This window comes from Tupaia chinensis, unplaced genomic scaffold, assembly GCF_000334495.1.
Source record: "Tupaia chinensis unplaced genomic scaffold, TupChi_1.0 Scaffold000511_1, whole genome shotgun sequence".
Lineage (NCBI taxonomy): Eukaryota > Metazoa > Chordata > Mammalia > Scandentia > Tupaiidae > Tupaia > Tupaia belangeri.
Window position 1 is genome coordinate 37,100 of NW_006160024.1, and position 19,031 is coordinate 56,130.

Genomic DNA, 19,031 nt, shown 5'->3' on the forward strand with positions numbered 1-19,031 from the left:
GAGAACAAAAAATAAGACCCCCAAAACACCCCGTGAAAGTATTGAACATAAAGGCACTTTATAAAGCGGTTCAAAGGGTTATCATCTTCCACCGTGGACATCCGGAAAGCGCTGCAGGGTGAGTTTTTGAGCCCGTGACATGCAGAATATCCACGAAGACTCAGATACGCCACAGGATGGGGTGCTCAAAAGAGCCCGTGGAAAATTCCAGTAGGGAGTTCTCAAGATCTGGTCCAGGGGTCAGCAGGAGATCTTTGTTTCCCTAGCAGATCACAGTCCCCACTTCCTGCCCCCACCTTCCCCTTTCACAAACAGGAAGTGACCTTAGAAAGGAAGCTCAGGAGCTGGAGGTTAAGCATGGCAAGCCCCCAACCCTGGCATGAAGGTACATGGGCGAGTAAACATGACACCCATAAGAAACACAGTGTGGCTTTTTTTTTTTTTTTTTTTTTTTTTTTTGCTGTTTTTCGTTTTCCCACCACTGAGAGCATTTCTGCCCTGGAAAGAGCTGTGCTGGAAGGTAGGCAGATCGGTAACACCGGCCGGGTTTTCAGCTCGAGTTCTGCTGCTGCTTTATGAAGACTTCCATCTGATTAACGAGAACACGGCGTGGACCACGTAGAGCAGGGTGGCGACGTAGGCAAACACCTGCACGGAGAGGAACGGCTGTTAGTGGCAGTGCACGGGGAGGAGCTGAGGCCACGTGCTCACACGGCGTGTGGGGTGACCAGCCTGAAGAGGGTGGGCTGCCATTGCTTCCTGCAGTCACACAGACACCCTTTCTGCTGAGCAGGGAGGTGCACCCTGAATCTTTTCAGTGCAGAGCTGCAGGTGACCTAACCATCTCTTGAACCTGGTATACAAAACCTCATGTTGGTGTCAGCTCATTGGAAACAGGGACCCTCAAAGACCCTTTCCAGGGAAAATATCCAGGAGGGCCAGATGGCGATGCAGTGGTAACTCAGCTAAACCTGCATGGGGCCGTTCTGGGTTCGTATCTCAGGGCCTCCCTGGGTACAGCGAAATGTTCAGGTTACCTGAAGCAGGGGGTGGTTCATGGTGTCAGGACTCTGGTTGGGGTACTTGTCTTTCTCTCTCTCTCGCTCATGGAAGAAATAAATAGATACACTTTTTTTTTTTTTTTTTTGAAAAAAAGTAAAGAAAATTCTAGGGAAGTGTCAACACTCTCCATGGAAAACTTGCTTCCCCTATATCGGTAAGACCAGCATCCTAGCGTCTGTGTTAAGAGATCAATGAGGGCTGGCAGGTGGCATGGTAGTTAAGGCATTGAACTCCCACATGGCCAACCACAGTTCAAGTCCCAGACCTGGAGGCTTACTTTCTTTCTCACTCCCCTACCCCCGTCTCTCCCTAGCCAAATTAAAATAGTAATAATAATAAATAAAGTTGAACAGATAATTCTTAAAAGAGAGAGAGAGAAATCCGTGACACAGTACATAGATTTGTGGCTGTGGTTAAGGTCTTGATGCCACCTGGACATCCTTAGACCCATCTGAATTTTATCCTAGGGCTTTTTGTTTCACAGGCTTTGTAGTGAGGGGCAGGGACGGGGAGAAGAGATGTTTGAGTTTTTGTCAAAAGGAGGGGGCCGATCGAGCAAGCTGTGGGGCTCAGTCAATCATTTTGGCACTGGGAACGAGGCCCTGAAAGGGTGGCCAATGGTCACCTGTGGCTTATGGTGTTGACCTGGGCACTGTCTTCTCCCATCACCCTGCCTGGGGTCATCGGCCTCTGAAAGGCTTGCCCGCCCTCACGTCCCACGTCTGCACCTGGTGTCATGACCTTGGGTGAGGGTCAGGAGTTTCCAGGCCAGCACAACATTTAGGACGGCTATGCTTCCCTGACTCTGGAAAATACCCATAAACACCGGCCGGCACCGTGCCTGTTCTTTCTCTGCCCCACGCTTGGGCAAACTCTTTGCCCCCATTGGCCAGAGGCGATGAATAAGCTGAGTTATTTAATAACAGACTTGAGAGAACTCATCCGGGAACTCCTAAGTACCTTTTCTGAAAGGAGCAGTCCTACATAAGTGAGCACCTTCTCCAGAAGCCCCTCTCCCATGGCGGGGGTGGGGGAGGCAGGAACCTTTGGCAAAGGCATCTTGGAAGTCCCCCGCAGGAATAGGAAGCTGAAGCTGGTTTTCCCAGGGAGGTCAAGCAATGGCACACAGGGGTCACTTAGGGCGGGGCATGCGGAAGGATTGATTTTCAGCCTTCAGAAACCCGTCTCTCTAGATGGCTGCCGTTACTGCCCACCGCAGTTAAGATCTAGAAACTTCCAAATCTCTCCAGAAATCTCCAGCTCTCCTCAGTCACTTCCACCCATCCCAGAATCCTGTGGGTGAAGAACTGATGCCACCAACGGAGGAGAGAGGGGAGGCCGAGCTTCTGAGACAGATCCTAGTTAGGAACGATGGGAGGTGGGGGCATGAAGGGCTGGACGCTCCAAAGGCCAGGAGCACGGGAGAGAGGTTTTCAGGGGCTCCCAGCCCAGACTGACCACACTCAAGCCCATCCAAAGGAGGCGTTGTGGCTGGGGTTACATCTGAACAGTGACTGCTGCTCACGGTCACGATACTCTACATGGAAAGGTGTGGCCTACATGGAGCCCTGTTCACAGCACCCCCGGGCAGTGTGGACCCAGAGCAGGGCCTGCTGGGCACATCTAGCTATAGGTAATCAAAAAATTGGGCCAAACCAAGCGGTGCTATTACTTATTGATGTAGGTAAAACTTTGTATTGAGTTGGGACCAGCAGATGACTGGACTCCCACATGGCCAACTGCAGTTTGATTTCCAGACCTGGTGGCTTGAAACTCACACCAGGCGCCTGTGCATGTGTGCTCAGAATCCCGAGAGGAGGCTGGAGGAGAAGGGACTGCAGTGTAGCCATCCCCCTGTGTGTGGGGGAGGCGATTTCTCACTTTCTGTCTCTCTGTCTCTCTCTGTCTTGCCAGTAAGTGCACGTGCCCTATAGCAAACGTCTCTCCAAAAAAAAAAAAAAAGGAAAAGAAAAAGAACAAGAATGCAGGGGTGTAACCAAGTGGAGAACGGATAAGCAGATGTCAGCTATTCCTCTAACGGAATACTATACAGCAGTGAGAATGAAATCTCTACATTTCTACAGTGATACCCAACCACGTGAACCAGTCCCACAGACAGAGCTGCGAGGAGTCACGTGTAAGAGAACATACACTGTGTATTCTTTCCCCATGAAGGTGATAGGAAGGCGGCCAGAGGGACTGGACACTGGAGATCAGAAACTGGGTGGTGGTAGAAGAGCCACAGTGATGGCAGTAGGACGAGGGGCATTTCTGGGAGCTCTGTGTTATATCTTGGTTTTTAATTTGGATGCTGACTACTGAAGGGAGTTCACGTAATGAAAACGCACTGAGTTGCACACTTATAATCTCTACTTCTCCAGATGTATGCTTCTTCTTCTTAGAGATTTTTGCTAGAGCCATGAGCTCACTGGAGAGATGGAGAGACAGAAAGCAAGAAATTACCCCCAGGGAGGGGGGCCATGCTGCAATCCCTTCTCCATTCTCTTTCGGCATCTTGGGCACACATGCACACGTACCCAGCATGAGTTTCAAATCACTGGGTCTAGGACTCCAACTGTGGGTGACCACCTGGGAGTCCAGCGCCTTAACCACTACGCCACCTGCTGGCCCCATAGGCTGCATTTCTCTAAGTAAAAGAGGGCCCCATAGGAAAGGTATGCACTGCTAAGATGCTGTGCTCCACAGGCTGGGCCATGCACGGAGCCTGGGTTGGATTCCCAGGCCAACCTAAAGGCCGAGCATGCTGGTGTGCGCTGCAGTCCCAGCGACTCGGGAGGCTGAGGCAGTTGCTGGAGGCTGGGCAGCATGGTGACACCTGTCTAGAAAGAGCTTAGAGTGGTGGTGCATACTTGTAGTCCCAGCCAGAAGGCTGAGGCAGGAGGATGGGCACTTGATGAGAATTTTGTCTTAAAAAAAAAAAAAAGTCCCACGCACAGTGGCATAGCAGCAGCACGTCACTCCGAGATGCCAAAGCCCTGTGCGAGGTTGGGTTTCCATTCCCAACCTTGACCTGTACACGCTGGCATGTGTGTGCTCGCAGCTCTGGCTGGCTGGCAAGACCAAGGGAGGATTGAGGTGTGACACCCTGTTGAGGGTGCTTGTCTGTTTCTCATGAAAAAGAAATTAAAAAGAAAAAAAAAGCAAAAGAGAAAAGTGGGAATGCAGTAGAGCCCAGGGTTCCAACCTAGGGAACTACCCAGTGGGCGGGAGCACTGATTCATCCCATCTGAGTGTTTTGTCTTGCGCTGGCTCTCTAACCACATCCCATCTGCATTTCACCACTGTCATCCACTGTGCTCTTCGGGAAACCGCTGTCAAATACTTGGCTGACTTCCATAAAGAGGTAAGGCCTCTGGGATTAGGGTACGGTAGGTGAGAGGCACATGGAGATGAAACAGATTGTTCAAAGGATGAACGAGGCGGTAGGGTACCTGCCTCTGGGGGAGGAAGAGCAACCATGGCACCCTGGCTGTGCTAGTCAGGACCCAGCCGTGTGTGTGTGTGTGTGTGTGGGGTGAGCCAGCCTGGGGGACGTGCCCACATGGTGGGGCACTGGATGGGGTGATCTTCGCACATCCAACCTCAGGATTTGCATAAGTCAAGTCGATTTCTAGAAATCTGAGTGCCATTTCTGAAACATGTAACCTTTAAAAACTATACTCATGGTTAGAAATATATTTAAAACCAACACATCTTGTCATGTCATCATCCCCCCAAACCTCAGGATTTGCATAAGTCAAGTCGATTTCTAGAAATCTGAGTGCCATTTCTGAAACATGTAATTTTTAAAAACTATACTCATGATTAGAATTATATTTGAAACCAACACATCTTATTATATCATCATCTTCCCTCCTGCCTCAGCCTCCCCAGTCGCTGGGATCACAGGTGCACACCGCCACACCTTTGGAGTGGACTGGAAATCCAACCCGGGCTTCCCATGTGGGGCACAGCATCTCAGCAGCTTGTGCCATCATGACTGGGCCCTACGAAATGCATTTTCTATCACAGTTTGTGTACAGGTACAAGAGCACACATGCCAGGCTGGCCCTGTGGCCTGGGGGTTAAGGGAGTCGTATCCCGTATGGTCGACTACACAGTTTGAATCTAGACCCAGTGGCTTAAGAAACCCGCCAGGCATGTGTGTGTGCATGGCCTAGATCATGAAAGGAGAAATGGAGAAGGGATTATGGCATGACCAGCCTTCTTAGGGGGTGCTTTCTCCTGCTTGTGCTCGCTTCATCTCTCTCGGGTGAGCGCACATGCCTTTGGGTAAAATTAAAAAAAAAAGGCACACATACACAATCTTGTAAAGAATCATTTTGTGAAACAATACACTCGCTTACTCCCTGTCAGTCTGATCTAGGACAATGAAGAGGATCTATCTCGGCCTAGTACGCTGCCTTCATCCCTGGTGTATGTTTCAATGAAGACCACTCAGGGACAGTCAGGAGACCCAAGTGGCCAGACTCCCTGTTCCAACTGGTGCTAAGAGTGTGGTGACAAAGCACCGGCCTTGACACCTGGCCCCACCCATTACTGGTGACCTTGGGCAAGTTACCCAGGACCTCTGCGCCGTGTCTCCATCTGAGACGTGGGTATGACAACAGCAGCTGTGTCACAGGGTTGTTACAGGGTTAAGTACGATTGTCCCTGAGTGCTCAGACAGTGCCGAATCTCACATGGCTGTCCTCTGCAAAGCCTGCCCAGGCCCGGGACAGAGAATCACTGGCCAGATGGCTAAAGGAGACTCAGGTGTCACTTCTTTTCTTGTGTGTGTGTGTGTGTGTGTGTGTTTAAGAGAGATTTTTGCTATAGGGCACATGTGCTCACCAGAGAGGCAGTGAGAGAGAGACAGAAAGCAAGAAATCACCTCCCAGGGGATGGCCACACCTCAATCCTTTCTCCTCCATTCTCCTCTTGGAATTTTGGGCACACACGCACACAGACTCGGTGTGAGTTTTAAGCCCCCAGGTCAGGGTTTTGAACCGCAGTTGACTACATGGGAGTCCAGTGTACAACTATGTGGGAGTCCAGTCCAGATGTAACCATTACACCATCTGCTGGGAGTTTTACTGCTTCAGAAATGAGAAGATTTGACTTCCCTCAAAAGTTACCAAGGGCCAGGCAGTGCTGCAGCAGTAAAACAACTGGATCCACCTGAAAAAGTCCTGGGTTTGCTTACGGGGACCTCCCTGAGCACACTGGGCACGTGTGTGCTCGCTGAGACTGGGAGTGGATGATAGCATGAAGATCCCGTTTGGAGTGCCTGTCTCTCTGTCTCTCATGAAGAAAAAACTAGATAAAATTAAAACAAACAAACAAACAAACAAACAAACAGATAACCTAGTAGTTAAGGAAGCCTGATCCTGCATGACTTTCTGCCATTTAAATCTCACCCTAGTGGCTTGAAAAACATACTGGGCCCATTTGCGTGTGTGTGTGTGTGTGTACATGCACATGAGTGTGTCCAAAATCCCAACATGACATAGAAACAGAGAAGGGACTTCAGCATGAGCACACCCCATTGGAAGGCGCCCCCCAACTCTCTCTGGCCATTAAGAAATAATAATTATGAAAAGGGGGGTCTGGGCTGTCTTCTGTTCAGAGCCTCTGTCCATGGCGGGGGAGCTGTTCCTGGGGCACCGGGGCAGGCGCGGGCTCCGGGACTCACCACAGCGGAGATGTTTTCGTGGTACTGTTTGTAGATGTAGCCGTCTCGCATCAGGATGGTGGCCAGGGCTTCCAGGACTGAGGCGCTGAGGTAAAACAGGGCTGCGATGCAGTGGTAGCCGGCGTCCTGTGGGTCAGAGAGGGCGTCAGAGGGTGGGGAGGCAAAGGCACTCCCACCTGGTGTGGAGAGGTGGGGAGCCCCGTCTGCCGCAATGCAGGTCCCTTCGTAATCTGTAATCTCCCGCTACTTCCTCCAAGCTCCTCTCTCCCACCCTTCCCAGCCCCTCTCCTCGCTGAGGTGCTGTGACCAGCGCTGCCCAGCTAGGGCTTACTGGTGGGAGCCGCACTTCCGTAGAGAAGAGCCATTGCCTTTCACAGAGGTGGGGTCAAGGCAGGCTGGGCACTAGGGTGTGAATAAGTCGAAATCAGTACTGGGCCTGGGAAGGGTCAGATGTGCTCATGGTCCCATCTTGGATGTGGCCTCATCGACCAGTGCAGGGAGAGCGGCCCGGGCCACTTCCATTGTTTTTTTTTTTCTTGTCGTTGCTGTTTTATTATTGTTTGCAGTTGTTTTTCGTTTTCAACTCCTAATGTGTTTAATGGCAAAAAAGTGGCCAGCTGCAAAGATGCGTGGGTAACACGATGATCTGTGATGCTGAGACCTCATGGGAGAGGTCTGGGTTTGCATCGTGGGACCTCCCTGAGTGGGTGATGGTGGAGGCTGGGGGTGGATCAAGGCATGATGACCCTGTCAAGAATACCTGTCTCTGTCTCTCATGGAAGACATTTCAAAAGAGCAAAGAAGTAAGAAAATGGGGGTTCGTGTGGTTATATTTTGAAAGTGGTGTAAAAAGTCAAGGTTAGAAGGTCTTTCAGGGTGAGACAAGCAGACTAATGCCCCCCAACCCGAAGGTAATGGGAAGGTACCTAATATGTAAATTTCATGCTTTACATGGGCCTCAAAGCAGAACAGATACAGAATAAAGACCAGTGTTTTTCCTCTGGATCCTCCTGGCAGCCCTACGGAGTGGCAATGGCTGAGGAGCTGGGCGTTGGACTGGCCTTTGGGGAGCCCAGCTTAGGATCAGCCTCCAGGACCCTGCTCCCCAGGGTGAAAACAGCCCTCCTGCACGGTAGAGGTGCCAGTGGACACCCAGCAGATGCAGGGGCACGGAGAGGGGGCTGAGCTGCTGGTTAGCCATGACCAAGGCAGTGACAGGGAGCCCCGGCTCTGCGGGCCGTGGAAGTCGAGGCGCAGGCAGCCTCATCTGTGCTAGAGAAGCCAGCCTTCCCTGGGAGAAGAGCCAGCCCTACTGCCCCAATAGGCACACACGAAACCAGGCTGGGACTCACCAGGGTAACCCAGGACGTCTCCCCGCCGTGGGCACCAATCATGTACAGGACGATGAGGGTGGTGGTGGCCACGAAACAGAACACGGACACGAACATCACCCAGCCCTGGATCATCGGGATGGGCACCAGGGAGGAGGCGATCAGGATCCATACCAGGCCCCCAAAGACCTGCAAGAGAGGAGGCAGAGGTGAGTACTGGGCCAGAGGGGAGCCCGAGCTGGGACACATCCAAGTCCAGCAGTCACTGAGGCCTCCGGGTGCAGAGACACAGGACGGGAGTAGAGTACGGCGCAGGCACTGTCTTCACCAAAATGACTCTTTCATGCCCCCTCAGGCCCTAGATCTCCAGTCTTGTCTTTCCAACCCCCTCTGGCTTGCTTCTATTCATTTTTAAAAGACGAATTTAAGGGACAAGCAGTTGGCATAATGGCTATGTCACTGGACTCCCATTAGTTGACCGCAGTTCGAGTTCCAGACCCAGTGGCTTGGACTTGTGCCGGGCGCATGTGCATGTGTCCCCAGGTCCCGAGAGGAGAATGGAGAAGGGATGCAGCGTGGCCTTCCCCCTGGGGAGTGATTTCTTACTTTCTGTCTCTCTGTCTCTCTCTTTCTGGCGAGCGCACATGCCCTATAGCAAAGACCTCTCCAAAAAAAAAAAGAAAGACAAACTTAACTTTCTTTAAAAGAGAGATTTTTGCTATAGGGTACATGTGCTCACCAGAGAGGCAGTGAGAGACAGAGAGACAGAAAGTGAGAAATCACCCCCCAGGGTAATGGCCATGTCGCAATCCCTTCTCCATTCTCCTCTTGGGATTTTGGGCACACACCCACACGCGCCCGGCATGTTTCAAACCACCAGGTCCGGGACTCAAACTATGGTCAGCTGTGTGAGAGTCCAGCACCTTAACCACTATGCCACCTGTTGGCCCTTTAATTTATTCTTTATAAACACTTACTCATACTTATATGACAGAGACTATCTGAAGCACTTGACAATATTGACTCAGTTAATTCTCATGACAACCCTATGAGGGAAGAACTGAACCGTTTGGCAGGTGGGCACAGGGGAGGCACGTGGAAGTTGAGTGAGGTGTCACTCTAAGAAAGGACTTAGGGGACTTAGGTTATCTTGCATTTTCAGCAGAAGGGCTTCCTTTCTTCTGAGATTCTATCCTTTCTACCATTTTTCAATATTAAAATAGCCTTCCTTTCATGAAATGGTAGAGACCAGCAGATTTTTTTTGGTCTTTACTTGGCAAAACAAGTGATCCATACTAGGTAATTCGGTTTTTCTTTTATAAAAATTCAGCCCCAGCCCGAAGTCTAGGAAATGCTCTGTCAGAGGTTGGAGGGGATGGAGCCCAGCTCAGCTTTGCCTCCTGGGAGGGCCGAGGACAGGCGGAAGAGAAGCAAAGCCTGTGGTTCTGTAGACACCCTGGCTGAAGTCCCAGGGCCAATGAGCTCCCCCATTTTCCAAAAGGAGCACGAGGACGGACTTGGGGCCAGCGCCTCCCCCCAATGGCGTGGTCACACGTCTCGCTGTGGATGAGGAGGCACAGAGCCTCGCTGGGATTTCCATGCTACTCTTCCCTTTCTTGACACTCTTCACTCAGCCCCCTCCACTGCACCCCACCTCAGCCCCCAGATAAGGACTGGCTCGGACAGGCTGGGACTCAGGTAGGGATGGCTTTGCCATCCAGAGTGCCCAAGGTACTGCAGAGCTCGGCGCTGTCTTCTGAGCACCAGGGGCCGAGGCAGGCTGCCCTCCCAGCCCTGCAGCCCCTGTGGTACCTGTGTCCCCTGAAGGTGCTGACCTGGTGCCTTGATCCCCTCTCCCTGGACCTGCAGCCCGCTTGCTGGTAAGAGACACCACTGTCCTCAAAGGTGTCCTCAGGCCTCTCAGGAAACCATCAGGAGAGAGCCACATGTGGAGAGAAAAAGCTCTTCAATGACAAATCTGGGTTTACCAAAACCAAGTTGTGCCCCGTGAATCAGAGACAGGCATCTCTGACCAGAAAACCTCCCACTGACCCATCTCAGATGGCCTGAGGGCACGTGGCAGAACAGCAGGACACACCAAACACCTCATAAAGGTTACAACGAAAGCTATTACATAAAATGCTCAGGGGCCAGCAGATGGTGTGGCGGTTAAGGCACTGGACTCCCAAATGGCCTACTGCAGTTCGAGTCCTGGACATGGCGGCTTGCTTTCTCACTTTCTCTCTCTTTATCTCTATCTCTCTCTGGCGAGCACATATGCCCTGTAGCAAATTGAAAAATGATTAATAGTAATGCTAAATAAAATTAAATAAATAATTCTTTAAAATTTTTTTCAGACCGCCATAGAATGAGATATGTGTGAACTTCACTCACAGTTGCGCTGAGATCACACAGATTACTTAGCCTTGTCCTTAAGGGGCCTTGACGGGACCAGCAGTAGGCGTAATGGCTATGTCACTGGACTCCCATGTAGTCGATCACGGTTCGAGTCCTGGACCTCGTGGCTTAAACTCACGCCGGGCATGTGTGCGTGCGTGCCCAAGATTCCGAGGAGAAAATGGAGAAGAAGAGATTGCGGTGTGGCCATCCCCCCTGGGGGGTGATTTCTCACTTTCTGTCTCTCTATCTCTCTCTGTCTTTCTGGCGAGTGCATGTGTCCTATAGCAAAAACTTCTCCAAAAATAAATAAATAAATAAATAAATAAATAAATAAATAAGGGGCCCTGACAAAGGACCACAGGCATGCCAATGGCTGAACAGGACTTGAGTTTAGGATGCCCAAGGATGTGGTGGAGAAATGGGGACCGATGTGGTATGGCCTCCCAGGGGCAGAGATGGACAGCGGCCCGAGACAGCCCTTCCTGGAGCGTCCTTTGCCTGGGCTGCTGGTGACCATGGAGGAGGACTGATCTAAATTAGCGGCCTGGTTCACAGGCACCCCAGGACCCCGCCCATCCTGCAGCAACGCGCACATGCCACCTTGAGGGGCCCACGGAGAACCAGGCGCTCTTTCACTGCTAGGTTTTTCTGGGCAGGAAGGGGACTCCTCTTAGAGTACAGGCAGGTAAGGAGAACTGGATCGTGACATTGCTTGTATTTCTATGGTAGCGACACCGTTGTTTGTAAAACAATAGCAGTACAGACGTACAAGGTAAACATGCACAGCGGCACCCAGAATGACAGGCTCTGAGGTGCTCTCGGTCCCTGGTCTGCAGTTATCTTACTTCACCTCTTTTAGCTGGATTCTGCCCTATGTGTTTCGAGACGTGAATCATAGCCAGGAACCAAGGGCAGTAACAGGGTGCAGCCGAGCCGCCTGCCAGAGCGCTGACCGCAGCCCTGAGCTTGCACCGTGCTGGATGCAAGCTTTGCCTCTGAGCTCCGGCAGCCGAGCAGAGGAAGGCTCCGGGTTAAGCCAGGCTCTGACATCTTCGGGTGTGTGCTTGTACGGGATGAAGACTATGCTCTGGGCGGGTTCCTTCTCTCATCGTCCCTACACACCCACTCCCGCACCCACACACTTTCATGTGCATTCTTGGAAGTCTACAGTGGAAACACCAGTCCACAGCGGTCCACAGGACAAAAGCCTACCTGGGACTGACCCCAGTTCCTGGCCCATGGCAGCCCCAGGACTCTGCCCTGCCTCTGGGTGTGTCACCTTGCAAACAGGTCCTTTTGAAAGTGGGGGTAACATTTTTCTTTGGGGGGGGAGAGGTTTTTTTTTTTTTTTGTTTTGTTTTTTTTTTTAATTTGTTTTTTTTTTTGCGCTCGCCAGACAGAGACAGAGAGACAGAAAGTGAGAAATCACCCCCCGGGGGGATGGCCACTCCACAATCTCTTCTCCTCCGTTCTCCTCTCAGGATCTTGGGCACGCATCCACATGTGCCCGGCGTGAGTTTTAAGCCACTGGGTCCGGGACGCGAACTGTGGTCGACTACATGGGAGTCCAGCGACATAGCCATTACGCTAACTGCTGATCCCCAAGGGGTGACATTTAAAAAATTTTTTTTTGCATGATTTATCTATAGCACTGTTTTATAGTGAGATAGTAGGAAGAAATTATCACTCTCTTTTTAAAGATTTGCTATAGGGTATGTGTGTTTGCCAGAGAGAAATGGAGAGAGAGAGAGAGAGAGAGAGGGAGAGAGAGAGAGAGAGGGAGGAAAAGTGAAAAGTACCCCCTCCCCCCATGGGGTACTGCAATCCCCTCTCCATCCCGCTTTTAGGGTTTGGAGCACGCATGCATAAACACCCAGAGTGATTTTCAAGTCACTAGTTCTGGGACTCAAACCATGTCATGAAGGATCCAGCTGCCTTAGCCACCATGCCACCAGCTGGCTTTCTTTCCTTTTATTTCTCTTTTTTCTTTTTCTCTTCTTTCCTTTCTTTCTCCTTTCTTTCTTTCTTTCTTTTTTTTTTTTTTTTTTTTTGCCACAGGCATGTGCCCTTGCCGGGGAGAGACAGAGAGAAAGGGAAATGGAGAAATCACGCTCCAGAGGGGATGGCCATGCTGCAACACCTTCTCCTCCATTCTCCGGGGATTTTGGGTAGGCATGCACGTCCATCTGGCATATTTCTCAGACTGCCAGGTCTGGGACTCAAACTGCAGAGCTGGCCATATGGGATCCAGTTCCTTAACCATCATGCTACCTGCTGGCCCTCCTCTTTCTTTTTTCTAAGTAACCTTAACAAGATGTTGTCCACAGGCCATACAACTCACCAACCGAGAGGGGAGAATCCGGTGTATTCCCAAACATGTGCAACATTCCTATCACCCCCAAAAGACACTCCACTCCCATTAGCTACTGTTCCCCTTCCCTGCTAAGCACAGCTACGTTCTGTCTGTAGATTTCCCTGGTCTGACTTCCATATGGATTTGCCGACAAATATATAATATGTAGACTTTATGACTAACTTCTTTCATTTGGTGTCATGTCTTGAAGGTGAGCATTTTATAGAACATTTCTATCATCACAGCCCCTCAAGGGGCCCTGAGCCCACCATTTAGGGGTCCCTGAGTGAGTGTGTCTCATCTCTCTGGAGCCTCCTGGTTCCCAGGGCCATTCTTACAGCAAAGATGCCACCCAGCCTCGTCTGTCCCAGAGACACACTCTAAGTCACCATCACGCGAAGGTGTCATCCTCAGCACAGATGAATGAAATCATTCACACCAGGGCTTTTGCTCCCAGGAGATCGATGGGAGGAGGTCTTCCCTCACACCCCTCACCACCCCGCCCGGAAGGAGCCCTGGGGAAGAATGGAGGAAGGAGCCCCAGGGAACCATCTGGGAAGTAGGGGAGCAGGTAGGGGCAGAGCACCCCTGAGAGGACCAGAAGGAGTAAGGGGAAAAGACGAGGCTGAGCCAGGCCAGGGCTTCCTCCTGGCCAGGTGTCTGGGAAACAGAAGCAGCCCCCGTCCCGGCCGTTAGGCAGTCACGCCTGTCCCCTTTGGAATGTGTGCCCACGAGCTGCCATGAGAGCCCCAGTGCCAAGGGGTGCTGGCAGCTAGGACAGCTGTGAGGAGGGGGCTCCCCCGACAGCAGTCGTCCAGGAGGGGCTCTACGTGCGGAAGGCTGGGGCAAGCGACCTGCCTGCGGTCTCGTCTTCCCCATCTGGAAATGGCAGCTTGCGGGTGGCTCCCCACTGCAGGCCAGTGAGAACTGCCCCAAACTATGGAGAGGCACCCTAGCCAGCCCCACCCAGGAACCGAGGACAAACATTGCTCACCCAGGAGGCGACAGCCCAGTGGAAACAGACACACAAGCAGCCAGTCACAGTGCTGCCGACACCCACCCCAGTGGGCACCGCAGCCTGGACTGCTCAGGGCCTCAGAGCCTTGAGGGAGGGGTGGATTAACTGATTAACTGGGCCGAAGGCACTGGGAGTGGCTCTCTGCGGGGAGGGGAGGGTATATGCCAAGCCCAGAGGATGCTAAGCAGCTGGGGCAGGAGACGGGGCTTGAGGGAGGGTGCCCCATGAAAACCAAGACTGCGTGAATCATGGGGGCCAGGGCCGGCTCTCGCTCACTCCACCTAGTAAGCGTACAGAGAACAAAAAGAGAAGCAAGCACACGCCCACGCCCGGAGATAAGGCACTCCCGGGCACTGAGCAATCTCCTCCTGCCTGCCTCAAGACCCCACTGGTCAAATATTTGTCGTGAGCAAGGGGTAGGTGAGGGTTCAAGCCTTTCCCTTTGTACGGAAAACTCCTGACGGATCCCAGCTTTCAGGTGACAAATGCTCAGAAGTGATTATTTTGAAACCCTGGATCACAGCCACAGCGTCTGTCCATCTCTGTCAAAGGACCAGACTCCCTCTTTCCCGCCCCTCTGCCTGCACCCTGGTCCCTGTCCACAATAACAGACGCGGTGCAGCTGCATGTCCACGGAGACCTCACGGAGGTCTCTAAGCTGGGTGGGCCAAGAGCCAACAGGTTGAGTTCTCTCTCTGAGTCCCAGGCTGGAAGAGAGGGTGGGACCTGGGCTAACACCCTGTGGTCCTCAACCTGGACTATCCGTTAAGGCACCAGGGAGACCTTTAAAAAGACACCCAAGGGTACAGGACTTGCACCCAACCTCTATGGAAGAGAAGCAGAGTTACAGGGCAAGGAACAGACAGCCCGGGCTCTTTGCCAAAGACTTGTGACATGTTTTTATAACATAAAGCTGTGGGTGAGGTTGTGGTACTCATGTCAGGCAGAGAGGAAATGGCTCCTGTCTCCGAGGCCCTGCCTGGCTTCCCAGTGATGCTGCATAACTAGTTTCTTGATGCAAAATGCGACCTAAAGCTTCCTTTTCTGTTTCCGCCTCTCCTTGACCTTTTTCTTTTTTCCTTCTCCCTCCCTCCCTTCCTTCCTTCCTTCCTTCTTTCTTTCTTTCCTTCCTTCCTTCCTTCCTTCCTTCCTTCCTCCCTCCCTCCCTCCCTCCCTCCCTCCTTCCTTCCTTCCTTCCTTCCTTCCTTCCTCTCTCTCTCTTTCTTTCTCTTTCTTCCTTCCTCTCTCTCATTTATTTACTCATTTCTTCTAAGCAAGAGAGCAAGAGGAGTAGAGGGAGAGACAGAGAGCTACCTCCATCAGGGTCTTGATATTGCAATCCTCCTCTAGCTTTAGTTAGCCCTGGATCCTGGACCCATGTGCGTACTCAGGGAGGTCTCCAGATTTGAGCCTGGAAACTTCTCATGTGGGACTGCCTCACAGAGCATCGCATTTTGCAGCTGCACCACTGTCTGGCCCCTCTCTTTGAGCTTTGGCCCTCCTCTTGCCTTGAACTTGAGACTAGTTCATCTGGTTGTCCTGGGGTGTCCTCTAAATTCTGGGGTTCAGCCTCACCATCTGTGAATGGGGAAGGGGTTACATGGTGATGTGAGCCCCTCCGCACTGTGGTATCTCAGGGCTGGAAACCACTCATATTTAATTCACCCAGTTTTGGGTGCTGAGCAGAACTGAGGGTCTCTAAGAAGCAGAGTCAATGCACAAAAAGCTTCCAAAGACTTAAAAGCGTTCACGCACATCCACGATCTACCCAATCAAATGATTTTTGTGGGGAAAAAAAAAAAAAAAGCCCTTAGGAAATAGTCTTCAAGGGAATTCTTGTGTAAATTCAGAGAAGGGGTTTGCTTTTTCTTTCTGAATGAATCCATGGGAGACAGACTAGGGTGGTTTAAGGATGTAGACTGGGGCTACCAGATAGCATAGCAGTTATTTTGCTGGAATCCCACATGGCCGACCATGGTTCAAGTCCTGGACCTGGTGGTTTGAAACTCACACCAGGCTTGTGTGTATGCATGTCCAAGATCCCAGGAAGACGTGTAGGAGGAGGGATTGCAGCATGGCCATCCCCAGGAAGGTGACTGTTCACTTTCCCTCTCTCTGTCTCTCTCTGGCAAGCACATATGCCCTAAGGAAAAACCTTCTAAGAAAGAAAAGGGTACAGAGACTTTGGAAGTGGAGTTGATGAGTTTGAAGCCAACTCTGACACTTGGTAGCTGGGGAACCAGCTGTCTCTGGGCAAGTCATATAAGTATCTGTGGTGGCTGCACTGTCACCCTCTGTGGCTGGCCAGACCAAGGACCCCTTTCCAACTGTCACGTGATGAATCAAAGTCTCACCTGTCACCACATGAAAATCTCAGTGGTCTGTTACCTCACCACAATTATCTACTCCAAAACTTCTTGAGGCCCAGAATTTCAAAGCAACCCTCAAAGCATCCAGAAGAGAAAAACCTATGGTTTTCCAGAAGCTGGAAGTCGAGGGAAACATGCTTACCTTCGCAGAAAGGGCATAAAGAGATGAGAAGGAAGTTCCTCCAAACAATGAGCTTTATTTATAAACGAGGGAAAGAATTCTCTGGCACATTCTTGAGATTTGTCTGGGGTTTCCATTGCGAGTGGCTGAAAGAACTCTTCATCCACCGCCTCCAGCGTTCCTGCTACACGACTCGAGTAACGAGGTCGAGGTCGTCGCAGGGGCCTGGCTCGGGCCCTGGCAGGAGCCTTTCAGGGGCTCCATTTCCGTGGGCCAGGTCTCTGCGAGCAGACTCTCCCAGGGCTTTCCCCCGCACACCCACCGGCGGCCTGGCCCCTCACAGCCCGGCTCAGGTTCCCAGCAGCTCCCGTACACTGCGTGCGCCCTTGGAGACAAAGAGAAGCCGGAAGCCGGAGCTGTGCCTCGGGCTCCTGAGAAGTAGGGAAACTGGCCCGAGAGTGTGGGCTTTGCCTTTGGTCAAGTGGCAAAATCCTCTCCCCAGGAAGGAAAGATGGACTCGCCAGATGGCAGGTGCGCTCAGGTCAGCCCTGTCTGTGGGAAGCTGCCGGAAGCTCCTCTGAGCCCTCTGGTCTCTCCCAAGGCTAGCGGAGACAGCCCTGCCTCATATTCCTGGCCATAGACTGAACCACGTTAGCGTCGGAGGGCTACTCCAAGGCCAGGAGGACACCCCGTGTGGGTGATCGGACCCCATAATAGCTGTTCTAGGAAAGGCTCGGCAGGCCTTGCTCAGCTGCCAAAAAAACGAATATTCCGTGAATGAGGTGGGGGTGTTGTCCTCTAAGTGTGTGCTTGCGGGTGTACATGTGTGTGAGCTTGTGTATGCACATGTATTCATGTATCTGTGTGTGCACGTGCATGCACCCACACAAACGGGTGTGCATGTGTACCTGAGCACACATGTTCTGGGTTCTGGGTTTTCATGCATGGTATGTGTACATGCGTGTGTGGGTATGCTCATGTGTATGTGCACATGTGCATGCAGGTGTCTGTATGTAGAGGTGGTCTAGGATGGCTTCCCCAGAGGAGGGAAACAGCACCACAGGGTGACAGGGAGTGCAGGGCCTGCCCGTGAGCACCCACGGGGGGGGTGGGGTGGGGGGAGCGAACATGCACGAGAGGAAGTCATTCGCAGGGGGCAAGACCGAGAGCCCCACGACATCTACTCGGACGCCCTCCTTAAGGTCCGTTGGCTCTTCCCTTCGGAAAATGGGTCTGAGTGAGAGGCTGGGGCCACGGGACTCTTCCAGCTCTGAGAGGCGAGGCTGAGCTGGGCGGGCACCGGAGCGGTGTGAGGTCCCCAGTTCTCATGTAAGCCCATTGTCCTGGCCCGGAGGAGCTCAATTCTGAGGTCAGAGGGTGCTTCCTCCCCCACTCACTCGCTCACCTGCTCGGGAGCAGCTGACAGGAGCCAGGAGCGGCCATGCCATCATGCAGGGGCAGGTCCAGCAGGGAGAGGGACTACTCACACACCGCGGATGAGCGGAGCCGTCTCGCCCTCTGCTCCTCTCTCGCCACAGGTCCCCACTGGGTGGCTCTGGGTCTACCATGGGCCAATTCTGGCCCTGCTGAAAGTCACAGGGCCCCCCTAAACTCTTCTTGGGACAGTGTCAGAGCTTGGTAACTTGCACAGGCTCCCCTACTCGGCCCCGTGAAGAGGGGTCAGAAGACTCTGTGAGGACCCCGCTCCCTCTGCAGCTTCCTGGGCATCTGACCCCTGGAGCCACACCTAAGGCAAGCTCTGAGTAGACCGGGGCCACCGCCTCGGTGTCCGTGTGGCAGGTGTTTTTGACCCGTTCATCAGAAGACTTGGACTGTCCCCTTGTCTAGCCTGAAGGCGAGACCAGGACGCACGGGGCCTTGGGTCTGTTTGTGAAGGGCGTAGAGGTGTGGGGACACAGCCGATACTGACCAGGACAGTGTGGGCAGGGAAGAGCCGCCGCTCACGCAGGCCTGCAGCCCGGCCTACCCTCGAGCCACAGGAAAGCCCTCCTCGCACGATACCAGCAGCAGCAGCAGCGAGGACGCACCCGCCGACCTCACCCCCACCTCGCTCACTAGTTCCTGAATGAACGACAGCTCCTCTCAATTCCCCGAATCGAGGGGTTTTACAAGGCACAGCCTCGTTCAGATGGAAAATCTGGGCAGCCACACCTATGCCCGCTGGCTTCACCAGCAGGATAAACAGAAACGAGGAGTTTCTATGAAAAATACCAGGCGAGCCACCTGTAAATGGCCGGACTGTGGAGATGCTAGCCCAGAGGGGAGCGGCTTCGGTGCAAGGAAAACAAAAGCGGTTGATGGGCGAGGCCATGCGGCTTAGCAATGCCAGCGAGACAGGGAACAGGTGCAGACCTGCTCATGGCGAGGAGCCTTCCACCCAGGTCTGGGCTACTTGAGAGTCAGGAGTCCCCAGGACTTGGCTCTGAGTGGCTGTTTGCCAGTTTCACCCTCTGTCTGCCCAACAAAGGACCATTCCCACAAGCCCCCATTGTAAATGGGGGTGACAGGTCTACAGTCGGTGCTGAGACCCATGAGCTGGGTGTCTGCCTTCCTGCCAGGCTCCTCAATCCAACTACACCAGGACCATTGCCAAGCAGCTCTGAGCAGGTTGGAGGCCGGGGAGGTGAGGCCACCCCCTCCCTGAACCAGTGCCCTCTCTGC

The 19,031-nt window shown here is 52.6% G+C and overlaps 1 protein-coding gene across 1 annotated transcript; it reads right to left on the reverse strand.

The window, feature by feature from the left end:
* Window positions 1-33: 33 nt before the first annotated feature.
* On the reverse strand, window positions 34-17,797 carry MAL (mal, T cell differentiation protein (MAL blood group)). The gene is made up of 6 exons (XM_006156674.2): window positions 17,755-17,797; window positions 17,451-17,637; window positions 16,723-16,780; window positions 8,110-8,277; window positions 6,758-6,883; window positions 34-648 (listed from the first exon to the last, which is right to left on the reverse strand). Exons 1-6 carry the CDS (start codon window positions 17,795-17,797, stop codon window positions 574-576), a joined length of 657 nt encoding a protein of 218 aa, XP_006156736.1. The 3' UTR covers window positions 34-573.
* Window positions 17,798-19,031: the final 1,234 nt, after the last annotated feature.